Here is a 16,052-nt window from a genome sequence, read left to right on the forward strand (position 1 = left end):
TTACCGACTTTCTTGCTTTCTCCTCAGAGATTTTGAGTCCTTGGCCCCGTTATATAGCTTTACCTCAGTAGGAATATTGAAATTAAAGAAAGTTGGTTCGTTCAATTAACCCATGGGCAGAAAATGGTCAGATAACTTTATTGTTGATTGTTGCTGCACGTGGAAACACAATGTATAAGAAAGAGTATGGGCATATACGGGCACAGATACAGTTTAAGGTACGGCATGACTTTTGTAATGACCCCACCCATGAGCAAATTCATGGTAGAATGCTCAAGAATGGCCTTTGCTACTACTTGATGCGGAAAAGTGACTTGGATGAGAAGAGGGGTTGAATACAATGCTCTCAATTGCACTAGTTTTCAAATGTCGGCACATCTACTCCGTCACTTTACGAAGAAGGTAGGATACTTTTATTAAGAAGAAAACGTCACCGACAAATAATCCTGTCGCTAGCATCAATAGCCGAACTCTTACGAGTCCTTCGATCTTGTATCATTTCGTCGGACTTTTCGAGTCCAAACGCGGGTCCGGCAAAAGGCTCGAATCTTTGACAAGCTTTGCCAATCTCAACAATTTATAGAGCAATGGGCAGTCGCTCCTAAATTCTTTGGAGTTGAAAACACACTAGAGAACTGATCTCCTAACATGTTAGCCATAGCCTCTACATTACTAGTGGCTTCCCCACCAACCTCAAAAGGCCCAACAGGGTGTTTCATTTTTCTCTTATGCAGACTGAGATTCATTTGGGATTGTGTGTGTTTTCCAAAAATGTGAATGCCACGCGAAATAAGTCTGGCTTTATCCAATGCAATATTGTTTTTGATAAGTAGCTCCATTTGGAAACATTGAAAACTGCCCAGTTTTGATTTAACTGTGCAATTACGGCGACATGAAAATAACGCTGTATTGAATTCATCTTTGCATATGTTAGGATCTTTTTTCTCATTTCAAAACTGTGTTATCATTCCTATTCATGATATTCTCAAAATTGGAACGTTAGGACATTCAGCAACCTAAATAATGAAAAAGTGAAGCGTAAATTATTGTTGTGCGCATTGTTCCGCGCACAATCGAGAACATCATCCTGATATGATATGGATAAATGATGTAGAGGATGAACGATAGTTGACGGAACGGTGTTTATCAAAATGTCTTGAGACATGTATGTTGAAGTCTTGTGAAAACGTTGGATCGCCCAACGTGTGTCCGTTTGAGGGCCAGATGTCATCCAAATGCCAACCCAATGCTCGCAAAGACGTCGCAATCGATCACAAGTAGCTCCTCCAGCCCTTGATCATAGATGTACAATGTCACAGGAACCGGTCGTATCAAAGAGCTTTTGGATTCGGTGTGAATTGATCTCTACGTCGTTCCTATCACCAAGGAAAAGCCCCAGTACCCGAGGGGCTGGTCAGCTCAGCTACGAGTACAAACATGGGTGAGGAATGTCGGCTACATGTTTGAAGGGAGGAGAAACAGGAAATCCCGATCTACCACAACCGCCTATCACAACCCTCTCAGATCCAAGGAGGAATTAGATTGAAAGGTAATAAATAGACGAATTATAACCTTTCATTTTAATAGTACTGGGGATTGCATTCCCTGTAGCGTTTAGAAAAGCCCTTGAAAAACCAAACAAAAAAAAAGAATGTTTTATAACCAGGAGTCACATTTTTGGTTCTCCAGGAGAACAGGGGCCCATCGTCCTTCAATGAGGACACAAGTCTCAGTTTGGAGCTCGATGAGAGAAGTCAGTTTTTGAACCTCTCCAAGGAAGAACCACCTGCCATTGCTAAATGCTGGGACTTTGCCATTGTTGTGGTGCCAAGAAGTGGGAACTGTTTCGAACGACAGAGATCGTCATCGTATGGGAGTAGGAAACCCAGGAAGCCGTGCGGAAGAGCAAAAGGACCTGGGGAAGTGCCGAGTCTGAGTACAGCACTTCGTCACTCTGTTAGTGGACCTTCAATCCCGTCGAGTGGACGTCATCCGAGGATCTCCCTTGAACCACCTCAACACGGATCGAACAGTAACCTACATTCATTGTTTCATTTGTGAATATCCCCTTTTTTATTGGCCCAACAATTTCCCCACTATTCTTAACGGAGCAAGACAGCTGATAGGCGGTGTGTTTGTGATGAATACAGTAGATTGAACTGTACAGTTTGCCATACAGTGTAGCCTAGATTTACCAGACGACGGAGATCGTGCTGGTATCGTAGGGAGTAGAGGTAGCAAGTGATTTGTATTCAACTGTATAAAAAGTTCATCACTCTTGTAGCAGAAATCAGTAGTTAGACTCTAGAGTAGAGGTCGACTTTGATAGACGCATTTAGACTAGGATAGTGACCACATTTTGCAGGATGGTTAGCCTTGAAGATTGGTCCCGGTATATGCCAGACAACCGAGATTGATTTGGGACCATGGGGAGTAGAGGTAGCTAGAGATTTGTATCCTTAGTCAATTGATGATTGTTTGAGGCCCTGATAAATGAAGCTCGAACTATTGATTGTATGCCCTGATTAGGGTTATAACCGGAGGCCTTAAGATAGGGCTAAGAAATTGAAGCCCTTGTACTAGGTGTTCTCCATTTTCCAGAGCTATCAAGGTAATTCTATCTAGTGTTTGGGTCAAGAGTTGAGTTCCATGTTTCCGTTCACCACGGGAATTCAATAAGTCAGGACCCTTCACCCCTGGCTGGTGGGCGGAACACGCATTCTCCATTTTTTCTGGCAAATTGCTCTCAGTAATGATATAAAGTTCGTAAAAAATATTTAAAAAACATGTTTTGGGTTCTTTATTGCTTATTGTGATTTCAAGGAACAACCTTGAAGCACAGCTGCTCAAATTACTGTCTTGTAATTTCGGTAAAGGGTTGTAATGATCTATCCAAAACACGTTTTTCATTAGCTTTATTTAACCATCCCTTTTATATAATGCCTAGTATACGGTACATGGGATGAGCACGAGCATGGGGTCAACCATTGCAATACATCTCCCTCACACAGGGGGGACCATCTGGGTTCACGGGCCATCCAGTGATATGGGCCATTACAGCATTACAGCACGGTAGGGAGGGGAATTTGGGACAACATTTTTTATATAAGCCCAATTTTTGTATGCTTCATCTATATTTACAGTCATTCCATTTGTTTTGCATCTTATTCTACTCTTTGTGCTAAACTTTTTTTTGCTAAATTTGGCTGTCCAATTTATCTTACCCTGTAGGGAATTATTAATGCAGATTAGATGCTGAAACATTTGGAAATGAAGTAAGGTTAATCATCTCCTTCACCACATTCAATTTAGTTTTATGAGTTTAATTTTATTCAAAACTATATCAAATCTGATGTAAAAAGTACGCTAGAAACAGGGAGACTTCCAAAAATGCATCGCCACTTGTCATCTTAAAGATTTCATTTGCATTTCTTATTATATTTTAGGCCATTTTCCGCATATTTGATTATTCTCTTGGGTTACCCATTTTTTCTTTGTAAAAGGATTCGCTATTTTGCACGTTTTGCTCCCACGACAGATCTACTTCCCTTGTTTGCGCTTTGGCCCTCCTCCAGAGAACAAAATGGACTATTCAAGAGAGAGAAAAAAAACATTTTTCTTTGTTTTATTCATGTAATATCTGATCTACCAACAAATTACAGTTGGCGGATTTGGTTAACCCTTGTATGTTGGATTGATCAAAAATTTTGATCAGATTGTTTTGCAATTTAACACTGATTTTGGAATTTTTGTATGGACACACTAACTACACCCATAATAGTGGTGATGGGGTATAAACATCCTTTTTGAATCAAAGTTGCCAGAAAACATGGAAAGTAACGGCACCAGCCGCTTCCAATGTAAGGGAAAAGTTAGGCTGAAGCCAAGAGGCAACCCTGGTTTGAAACAAGAAAAATAAGGATTACTTTTTAAGGCTATCTAGCGCGGATTTACGAGCACCAAGGAGATCACAAAGCACCTCAAGTTCGACTCCAAAACCGTCTACGACGTACGAATGACCTCAAGGATAGCAATTGAAGTGGCAGAAAATTAAAAGTAGATCTGACCAAGTACCAGGCGGTGGCAACGGCAAATCCGAATTCCACAATCACGTCCATTGCAGAGAATCTGGGGGTGGCTTGGTCGACTGCGTCCCTCCGGATCAAATAACTAAGTGGCAAATCCCTTTTTAGGAGAGTTGAAAGCCCTGATGAGATAAAAATTATGTTGTGATGTTTTCAGGTTACACACAACTCAAGGCATTGTCTGTAAATTTCTTCCGTACTTTTTTTTATGCCGACTTCCTTACCGCTACTGGGATTGGAATCCCAGCAGTTCAAGACGAGAAGATTATTCATTTTACTTGACTTTTATTTGTATATATTATTTGATCGACCAACAAATTGGAGTTGGCTGATCTGGCTAATCCTTGAATATAAGGTTGATCTGGAATTTTAGTCAAAAACTTGTCCAAGTCTGACTTAAATCCTGCTACTGGATCAACGCCTACATAAGCCTACGAATATTTGAGGGCAGCAAATTAAACAATGAAGGAGCCCGAGAAAGAAGAGAGTTGGACTTCATTGTTTCAACTAGCCTGGATTCTCGAGGGCTTGAAGTTGCTCTCAAAACGCATGTTAAGCCTCTACGGTCACAACAATTGACCCTAAATCCTGGGTTGGCACAAAAGCTCATGGATATATGTTTTTGACAATGTACACTTTCGTAGCTTCTCTGAACACTGTACAGTCCCAACTTTTCTAGTCTCTCTCATCACGAGAGCTCTCTCATTCCTGTGATGTTCCTAGTGAAACATCTTTGGACTTGCTCGACCTTTTGCAAACCTGCTGAACTAATCGGAGCCCAAATGGGTGAGGCATATTCAAGATGCGGCTGAACAATCGACTTGTACAGAGTTAGCATCGTGATACTATCTCTGGACTTAAATGTGCGATAAATCCAACCACATGTTTGAAAAGCCTTACCAACTTTCAACTGGATATGCTTAACGAACTTTCCATTATCTTGGAGGACTACACCTAAATCCTTCATGGATGAGACCTGCTCAATGTCCTTGCCTTCATCATCTAATAGTGGAGTGTCTAATTTAAACCTGATTACTGCCGAAAAAAAACAACTTGTCCACACAATAACTTTCAGGTGGGATCTTGGTATATTTGACTGTGTACCTTTTATCGCAGAAAGATTGAAATTTGGGTGGATTTTTTGAATATATCATGTAAGTGGAGCTCCTCTGAAGAGCAAGCAAAAAAAATCAAAATCAGAAACCTTTGGAAATGAGAATTTTGAAAGTTGCCGAGACCCTATTATGAGGTGTTTTACCAATTTATTAATGTTAGGGTGAGCCAAAACACGCCTGGACGACGAATAAAACAATCCCACCAAGGCAGAGTTAATTTGCGCAGGGTTTACTGCTATTCGAAACTTATGATAACTTGTCGAATACAATGAAATTTCGTCATAGCAACTTCAGTTATGAGAACGAACCTGATATAAGCACCATTTCTATTGAAACCGAGCTTTTGCTTTATAAATCAGTTTGATTCTAAGAACAAACCCAAAATATAGCAACCATTTTGAGAAATATATTGGATTCTTCTTGCAATTGTCTTTTTTCACCAAACAAGAACAATTTGAGATGGTGAATATCTTTAAGAAGCAAAAACAAAAAGTGGAAAAAGCAATATTATTTTCAAGTTAATCAGACCAAACAGCTTTGCAATCATTAGAGTCATCAGTCATTGCTACTGGATCAAAATTCATTAGATTAAGCAGAATTAGGTTTTAGGGGATGTTACCCTGCCCCCCCTCAAAATGTAAGCAATAACAAAAGTCGGCAAAAGCGGTTCATGGATTTGGCCATAACAACAATTAGCGATAAACTTGATAGTTTTGAACAAACATTTGTGTTCTTTTGTGTTCTTTTTCACTGCTTGAAACCAACGTTTGGTTGCTGTCCAAGCTCTCGCAAATTCAGACCAATACTTTGAATTAAGATTTTACTCGTTTCGACTATGACGCGCAACAAAAAAGAAGGCATTGAACTTGCCTGATCGGTTTGTATATGGACTTTTAGTCTTTGTATGTGGATGTGTGGCGCTCAATCGAATACCAGGTGCCGTATGATAAAATTCAGATTCTAGACTTAGTGAAATAAGGAAAAAAGGTAAAAGTGACATAAAAACACTGAGGATAAAAATGAAAAACTCGTAAACAACTTTTTATTTAAGAGCTTGGCATTGGATGCAGAGCAATAGCTGCTTCCACCGACCTTGTTCCAGGTCTGTGGCAACTTTTTGAATCCTTTCGGATCATGAGTTATGACTAGGGCCGGCCAAAACTTGCATTCTGTAAATTTTGCAAATTTAGCAATAAAACTTGCACATTCCAGATTTTTCTGCAAATTTTGCAATTTTAATTGCAATATTTGACATTTTTCTGCAATTCATGATGCAATTTTAGCCATTTCAGCACAGAATACCAATATTTGTGCAAATTCATAATGATTTTTAGAAATTCTGGTCAATTTTAGGAAAATTGATAAATTTCCCGTTTTTTCTTTCAAATATTTTTGCTAGAAAGTGGACGTAGGTATGAAATAGATTGCCATATAAGTAGACATATTACCAACCGCATGCTTATGTATTCCATCCATTTAAAATAGCTTTTTAATCATTGCAATTTTTAACATACTCTATTTCACATGTTGGAACTCAGTTTTGTTTGTGTAATGAAGTTCTCCTTTAAAAATCAAACACAAGATGATATGTTTTCATGATTTGTGGGGTAAATGGTCATAATGTGGATGGTCAATTTGGGAAGAATTGATTTATTATTATTTTCAAGAAACCTGAAAAGCTTAATTTTCTTAACAAAATTGTTCTGCAATACATTTGCTACACTCTGAAATGATTGTTTTTCTGCTAATGAGCCGAGATTTATCTTTTTCACTAAATATTAAGGATGTACAAAATGCTGATCAGTCTAGGAAGCATCGTGAACAAGTGATCTGCTCCTTAGGGATAGCAGGTTCAAATCCCAGTGCTGGAAGATATTATGATACAAATATGTATGTTTTGCTTGATAGGGAAGGCAAAAACAGCCCTTGATCCCATCAGACCATGTTGATGCCCAGGTTTGGGAAAGTTTATTTGCTACTTTTTGTGCAAGTTCGGTTGATTTTTGATGCAAATTTGTTGTCAATAAAGACCATTTTTATCTGCAAATTTTGGCCGGCCCTAGTTATGACAATGGTGCAGTTCGTATACAGGAGTCGATGCCGGTGTTCAGGAAGATGATGTGGAGTGAAATGCCCTGTATAAGTATTACTAGTAGTTTCTATGGTCTTTAAACAATGCAAATAGAGAGCACTCTGCCAAGGAGACCATTCGAAACGTGTGCTAGGATAATGAGAGTGACTATTCTTTAATGCATTGGCTACTCCTGGCGTCAGGCTTAATGGGCAATGAGCAAAACAGCACGTCCACTTCATGAAGTGTGCATGCACGTATTGATTTGAATAAAACGCGAGAAGTGGGGCCTAATGCTCCTTCCAATGCGGCTCCATCGACAGAGGTACTTCTAGTGGCTTCTTTGGCCATTGATCCTGGGAGTGGGTTCGTTAACAAGTGGTCAGTCAGTTGGATCGTTTCAGTCGGTCAATTCAAATGTGCATTGTTTCCCCGAGCAATCTATCATGAATCTGCAGAAGGGTCCTCCACCGAGCCAGAAACCCAAGACCTTTGGGGATTTCTCCAGCTTCGGTGAACTAGCTGATTCCAAGTCTCTGGGCAAGAAATTGGCAGTCAAGCCATATCAACCAGGTGCAGCCAAGCAAGTGGATTTTTCCACGCCAAACCTGGGTAATCATTGTATTCTCATCTTGGCCACCCTGACTTTAACGATCATCATTTTACTTTCATCAGGTAAGCTAAACGAGGTTTGATAAAAAAACGAAAGTGTCAACATGCCCAGCATCACAACTTGAGCAAGGTTGCAATAGTAACATGAGGTTGGGCTAAAGCTGATCAGTAGTGCTTAATAGCAGATGGGCCATTGTTCAATAGAATAGGACATGATGCGGTTCAAAAGCAACCAGTTTCTTTACCGGTGTCACTTATGATTGGGGTGGCCATTGAGAAAACGTGTGAATCAAAGTTGACTAGAAACTGTCTCATCAAACCTTGTCCAAATTTCAATTCGATATTTTATGAAAAATGGATTTTTCTGTTCATATTTACTGATCATGGGGTATAGAATTCGTGCTCACAGACTTGGAGTTGACGCTCTGTTTTCACGGGAATGGCTGGGTTGAGAGCAAAGAATAGTCCTATGTACTTCATTTTGGCTTTGAGACCTATTTCCAATCGTCACCTGATTACAACCGGCGGGTTTGTTCGGATGGAGCCAGTTTTCTTTAGTCCTTCTTTAAACGCCCTGAATAAGAATCTGAATCCTGTGGTTGGATTTAGGTTTCATGTTTCTGAAATATTTTCATCCGCCGCAAGAAAATCTAAATGATACTTGATAGCCATCGTATGACTTGTGTTCAAAATAAGAATTGTTAAACTTGAAAATTATATGACATTTTACCTCTTATTGTTTTGTCTTCCATTAATACATTTCACTAGACATTTATGTTGTTGTTATTCTGCGTCTCTTGCCTTTCTTTTTCTTCTGCAATTGATTACTTCCTCAAAATCATCGTAATGCTATTTCTCAATCTTCTGCCGAGTTCCTCGTGAAAGCAAGCTTTTGCTTATCCAGAACCTAGGGGCATGTGCTTACAAAGATGCTTACATAAAGAAATTTTATTGTCCGGTAGGTTTATTCGCCATTGTTAGTTTATGAACAAACCGTTTTTGAAGAAGAAACATCAATCCATCTAATTATAATAGATTTACAATCCTCTTTCAGGCTTATGGGAAAGTGTTAAGCTGACCGGCAATATTGTTCTTGAAAAAGTTTGCACAATCGTTGATTGCATTCTCTTCTTTCAATTGGTTTGAATCCAAGTTCCACTGATTTTTGACTAAGCATTTCCAAACTTTTGCTTTATCAGCCCATAAGCCAGTGCAATTTTTGGAACAGATATTTTCTTTTTCTCATTGGATTCATAGTCGACGAAGAGAAAAAACGCAGCGAGTGATGATTTTCCCCACTTTAAGGAACATATTTTAGTCAAAACGATTTGGTCTAAACATGGAGACATTTTTTAGTGTCCACTGATTATTCAAGGACGACTTCACCACTGGATAGCGACGGGGGTGGGGGAAATGAGTAATACCAATTCCTTTCAATCAAGTCCATTTCTCTTTAGACGAGTTGACTCAGTTATAGCCTCAGAAAGAAATGGTCACTTTTGATCTCAATCGAACGTCTGTGTCAAAAGTTATGAGCGTTTAAAACTCGGGCCAGGGAGGGCGCAAATTGAATGAGCTAGCACCACGTTGGTATAGCTATTTCTTTTACGAGGGTTTCCTACTCCCTGGGGGTGGAAAACTAGAGAGGAGGAGAGTAAGTGGATTGAGGGCAAATCTGAACCATGCAATTGACCAGTTTCATGTCCGAGTGCATTGTGTCGACTTGAGGAGGCAAGAGTAAGAAGTGCTAGAGGTGGAGGAGTAGGAGCCGCCCGCTCCTTCCGTCCTTGGCTCCTCCGACGGCACTGGCTCTACTTACCCTTGCCTCCCTAGGTCGACGCAGAGCACGCACGAGGCCATGAATCTGGTTGACTGCATGGTTCAGGGTGGCCCGAGGTAACACGTTCCTCTCCGATTCGACAGTTTTCAGACCCAGGGAGTAGCAACCCGAGTGAAAGACGCAATTTTCCGTCATGTAAGATGAAAATGTCCGGTATTTTTTGGCCCAAAAGAAGCAAAAACAAACCTGGTCACATCACTTTTGGCTGAGAATTGCCAAGCTTAGAGTTTAGAGAAAAAAAGTATTAAAAAAACGGGTTGACTACATTTCAAGGCAGAAAGGAAATATCTTTGTCAAGTAAAGTATTCTAACCTGAACTCCCCAAACAGGTTAAAAAAGTTACAATGGGTTAATTCAACATCATTCAGGTTGTTACCAATTATTTCTTGAAGTGAGCAGTGTTGGACCTCAATAAAAAGTTGATATCTTCAATTCAAAGACCTGCTGCAACAGTTCTTAATCCCTTGATCAAAACTAGGCGTGCATATTTATAAATCTGTTGAATTTGAAGAAGATTTATGTATGAAAAGTATCATTGTTGCGTCATAGACTTAACATCAAAAGATTTACCAAAATGATAGATTGCATTATTTAAAGACAAATCTGAGTACAATAACTTCCTCTCTGGGTTTTATTAATGTACCAGTATATCAAAAGGATGAATATACGTAGGGAAACAAGATATGTAGCTAAATTAAACCAAAACTAAAGGTAGCAAGCGTGTTAAAGAACATGTCAACTTGGCACATGAAACTTCAATCACTGTCTCGGATTAAGGCATCTTTGAGCAGAATTGGGCCGTTCTTAAGGAACCCCAGTAGTCACATGAAACACTTAAATGCTCCGTACTGTTGAGATACATTGTAAAGAAATCAAATACAAGACAAAAATGCACTTCCTGAGCAAATTAAGAGGTTCGGCGAATATATAAGACAAATTTTCCGAGAAGAAACCTAACAAAAATATTCCGAAACCTCACGAGTCATGATGGCTGATGATCTAAATCAGTTGAATGGTGCGTCCTCTTGGACCTGTGTTGTGAAGAAACTAAAGCTTTAGTATCTAGTATCAATTATTGTGGACTCTATAAGTGGCGGGCGAAACAACTTTTCCAAGCCAACGGACTACTTGAGCTAGATACATTCGTTCGCAGCCAAAACCACACCCTTGATGACAGCCGTTAATGAAATCAATTTGGCCATGCCACTTAAGAGCTTCTGTGATCGCGAATGAATTATTTGCTACATACAAACCCAATGTATGATTTACCAATTTTTCAAAACATGTGTGGAGCTCTCCTTATGACAGAGGGTGGTTGATAACATCACCATGGAGAACAGTGTTGAAGAAGCCTTGTCAAGGTAACGTGACATTCATTGTAAATATATTACCTTTCAGAGGATTTTGTCATAAATTCGAACAACATGCTTTCAAAAGGTATATCTTCATATTTTCAAAAGCATCTTCTAATTTTATCCATCCCATCCTCATAATTCCCAACGTCAATTTCAAGTTGCAGATTGTGAGCAGTCTTTTTAAAAGTGATCAAATGCTTTTTGTGCGGAAAAAAATGTAATTATTAAAATTATTGAATTATAATACTCGTAACAACATGACACTACACATCATTGCAAGGCGTAAATATTTTTTGACCTAGCATAGAGCATTGTTGTCTAGCATGAATCCTTTTTTCGAAAGAGGCAATGAATACCAGGGAAGTTGTGTCAAGATTTATATTATGATAACTGGAGCAACCAAGATAAGCATTAAAATTTTTGTTTTCTATGTTCAGTGTCTCGTTGCGCATTGAGTATGTACTATTGTTGTTCCTCTTGCCATTACTCTTCTAGCTTTTCTTCCAGGATTTACTCTCCCCTGCTCCATTTTCAAAAACCACTTCTCTACTCACTTACTCTCCCTGCTCCATTTTCAATAAACCATCTACCTGTTCTTCCAACTTAATATGTAACAATGTTTAAAATATATACCCACCCAAAAACCCCCCTTTCCACAAATGCCCCGTAATGCTTGTTGCTACCGGCAAAAGAACAATTGGTCGCCTGATTCATTCATCTTACCCCCAAGACCTTTTTCACTTACTCAACATTCTCCCAGGGCGAAGTAAGTAACCAGGGATGTGAGAATAGACGAAAAAATAGCGGGCATTTTCACTTACCGTGGCGGAAAGATCTTACTAAGGTGGTGCTAAGCAAGTCATTTTTTGCCCACGTCGTGTTGAGTTTCAGGACCTCATTGCTTTTGACGCAGACGTTCGATTGAGATCAAAATTGGCTAACGCTTTGTGAGATAACTAAAGTCCAACTTGTGTGAAGGAAAATGCATTCGGTTCATCTGGATAAAAGTTACGTTTCCCCCACCTACCGTCTCTGTCCAGTGAGACGTCGTCCTTGGATTATCCAACGCCTTGAGACCTTGAGACGGCTGGAATTACAGGGTGACTAGGATGAAGTGGGACAGTCCACTTTTTTGTGCCAAATTTATATGTTTGAGAATGGCACCATTGAATATTACTGGTTTCGGCTTGATCGAACATCTGCTTAACACCTTTGGCACAAGTGTGTTTTGTGTGATCAAAATCAGCCCTAGAACATGGATCTAAAAGAATTAGCAATCAAACTTCATGAAGGGGGTCACATCATCCAGAAAACTTGCAAAGAGTCTGAACAACCTCAAAATGAGTAAACAGCAAAGATCTTTTGCATTGGATGGAATCTGGGAAGCATCTTCATGCGATCTGGTCGGATGAGAAGATTCTTAAGATAGAAGCGGCTTCCAATACTCTTAATCGGTAATGGTTTTGGGTAAAATCCTGGAAAACACTTTGAGAATCCGAGGACGATATTTTGTCCCCCAAAACTAGACTCTGTCCTGGTTTGGGCTGATGCGATATCCAATGGCCTCAAACCACCCCTCATCTTCATACCGAGGATGAGAAGATCAAAAGATCAGCGAAAGGGCAAACATGTTTGACACCCTTCTTCACCACACCACAACGTCATGGACATCTCCATAGAGCCCATTCTTGAGAGGAGGGTTGGGGTCAAATCAACCTGCAATGTCGGTTCCCTCAAACAGGCGTTAGATCTGATTGAGTCGACATCGATTGTGACCTCATTTCATTATTCCATCTTTCCATTCAGTTAATGGCAGACTTGATGCTGTTGTGAGAGTCAGGGGTGGTTATTGAGCATGTGCTACATAGCTTTTTAAATATCTGTGTTTGCTATCAAATTGGAGATTCATACAATGTTGTAAGATTCTTAGATTTTATGAAATATGCAGTTAAAGATGTTCCGCTCACTTGTGGTCGCCCGTTATCGTGGACAGATGAAGGCTCTTTTGGTTGATCATTAGTAGTGTTCTCAAACTTACACAAATAACATTTATTTGCATCCTGGGCCCTTCATTGAATATTTTTGCACCCTGTATCTTTATTTGCATCATTTGCATCTTTGGTACATTTTCACATTTTTATGCATTTTAGGCTTCTTTTGACTGATTTTGTTTGGGCCGAAAATTTGTACCTGCGATATTTTGATGAGATATTGGCACCCCTGACGTATGTCTGCACTTGACAATTCAGGGTCCCGCCTGCCATCTCTTTCCTAGGACACAGACGATTGTACAACACTCTGGAAACAGCAACTCACTGAGGACTTTCAAAGAATGGCGTCGACTGAAGACGATTTGTAATTGTAACAAGTAGGTTTCCTTTGGTACAAAAAAGACACTTGAATTTTCCTTCCATGCTGTACCTATCCCAGACACCTGCCATCCAAACTTGAAGTGTTCCTTTTGGCTTTTAATTACGTAGAGGGGACTAGTCAAAGCAGTTGTATTGACCACACTTGTGATTGTTATGAAAATTGCGTCTTAGATTACTGTCCAGCTACTGATCCACTGGAATCAGAGCATGTTACTGAAAAATATGTGTCCAGCTTAACAAATTATTTGAAATACCTTAGTATGCCATAGCAATATAAATCATCTTTGAAGTTTATTTGCGTCCTTATTTGCATCCTTGGCTTATTTTATTGCATCTTTATTTGCATATTGAGGTCCTATTTTATGCATAATTTTGAGAACCTTAATCATCAGTGAGCCCATGCTCATTCAGACCATTCTCCTCATGAGTCCACATGCCAAGTAGAGAGTCCTTTCCCCTTTATCTTTCTCGGTTCGTTATCAGCCGCCATACTTATAGTTGAAACTTTTTAAATGAGCAGGGTTCTCTTCCAAGAATTGCCTTGGTTCACGGGCCCAATTGATTTTTTTTTCAGCTTGTACATTCTTACGAATTTTTGGAGGACTTTTAAGTTGAACGATCCGTATTTGAGGTGCACTTGCCTCGACGTCCTAGGTCACATCACATTTGAAATAAACGTTAATTCCGTGGAAAATTGATTGTTTGGGTTAAACTCTAAATTGTACACCGTGTACGTACAATAATGGAACGGCAGAGGAACAAAATCATTTCCCAAGTACGAGTAAATTAAGGACTTCACACTCAAAGTCAACCGGTTTATCAGAGGAAACGAAGGCCCCATGAGTTCAAACGACTTCTCAAAAACAGCTTGGACGTCATGAAGCTTTTATTTGTTGGTTGGTTCAGTAAAGAAATCAATAATAAGGGAGGAGCCCAAAATTGCCATCACTGGCCAATGAAAGGCATTCAAAGTATGATTAAAGCCATAAATTAGAGTCCACGATGACATATCCACACAAGGTATCGCTTACTTTGAAGCACCAGTTGTCTCGTCATAGAAGACTCATCTGTAACAAGTTTGTGCCATGTAAGTCCTTTCAGTAATGAATGACTTTAACAGCGACCCAACTATCTATCGACCCAATATGTAACGAAACTCACTTTCTTTGTCTTTCAGGGGTATTCGGCACAGCGTCCAAGAATTCCGAATACACAGGTATGCATTTTTCATGCACAATCTACGTATGTATATTGGGTATACGTACAGTATGTGTCCTGCAATAGTAGCCTGGGTCAGACTGATCGACCTTTCCTTTCAGTGTGCCCTGTCCAGACCCGGTCTCGTTGTAATACCCTTTACCAAACCCACGTGTATTACCAAGAGCTGCGTTTCACTCAAGGCATGTCCCCCGAGGAGTGCATACCTCTATGTGGCCAATTCGCCAAGGCCAAGGCAATTGAGGTCACCCGCAGGTCCAACGACCTTCGATGTCATTGCAAAGATTCCTGCTTGTCTACCAATGGCTCTATCAACTCATGGACCATCTCGCTCAGACAAGATTGCTCCTTTCAAAAGTGAATTCAAGTGCGTTTTAACAACCAGTGCCACGACAGCTCTGTGGGGTACCAATTGGTGTTGACAGTGGAGATCAATTGGCCACGATAACAAATACTGATATTTGTCCCTGTCAGTCATCATCAATCATGTTATTAATAAAAATGTAGCCAGGCACCGACAAGGTTTTTGCATTATTCATATGGCCCTCATAAAAATGGCTGCTTTTCATCTACCTGTACCTGCCTTAGTTGGGGGTCGCTTCAGTTTGATTTAATTTGAAAGGCTCAATTGGCCAATAGTCGTTTCAATCAGTCATGCCACAAAAATAAAAACCAAGGAGGAGTAATCTCTGCGACACAAACTCCGGCATTATGCAAAACAAACATTGCTCGAATAAATGGGTATGTTTGAGCCATTGTGTATGTTTGAATTTGTATAATAGTCAGTAGTGAAGCATATTCACATTTTTTCTTACGAGAGGCAAGGGCCTTTTATTTCCACACACTTTAGGAATGATTATTCAAGTCGGTCATCAATGGAACTCCAATATCAGAACCGAAAACATAGATAGTTTCTCTTTTACGAAGGATACTTTTGGGAACATTACATACATATTTTCTGACCTGACGGATGTTGATGAGGGATCACCAGTTGTATCACTGTTCCCCGTGTTTTTATACCAACCTGCAGTTGTATGAACTCGGAAAAAGAGAAATAATCGAAAATGTGTTCTTTAGTTCTATGAGATTGAACCTTTCATGATCGAGTGGTTGGATGACCTCTTTTTCCTCATGCTTGACATATGTGATGAAGGGCTGCTCTACTAAAAATTTTGGACTCATGGTATTTGGGACTCCAAAACAGAGGCTATAAACAGGCCACATCTAGAGAACAATCTTTCTCCCCACACTCACCAAAGAAATCCGGATCTCTGTCCTTCGATTGATCCACTCTAGAGCCTCTAATCCACTCCAATCAACTTAGAACTTGTGATGACACTTGATGAGAAAATGTTTTCTTGCAACGATCCACGGTGGTACCCAC

The 16,052-nt window shown here is 39.8% G+C and overlaps 1 protein-coding gene across 1 annotated transcript; it reads left to right on the forward strand.

The window, feature by feature from the left end:
* The first annotated feature begins 7,456 nt into the window (after positions 1–7,456).
* LOC131888170 (uncharacterized) lies at positions 7,457–15,419 on the forward strand. Its single transcript, XM_059236958.1, has 3 exons — positions 7,457–7,946; positions 14,628–14,666; positions 14,770–15,419. The coding sequence occupies exons 1-3, from the start codon at positions 7,718–7,720 to the stop codon at positions 15,027–15,029; spliced, it is 528 nt and encodes a 175-aa protein (XP_059092941.1). The 5' UTR covers positions 7,457–7,717; the 3' UTR covers positions 15,030–15,419.
* Positions 15,420–16,052: the final 633 nt, after the last annotated feature.

Source organism: Tigriopus californicus, chromosome 10 (genome assembly GCF_007210705.1).
Source record: "Tigriopus californicus strain San Diego chromosome 10, Tcal_SD_v2.1, whole genome shotgun sequence".
Taxonomy (NCBI): Eukaryota; Metazoa; Arthropoda; class Copepoda; order Harpacticoida; family Harpacticidae; genus Tigriopus; species Tigriopus californicus.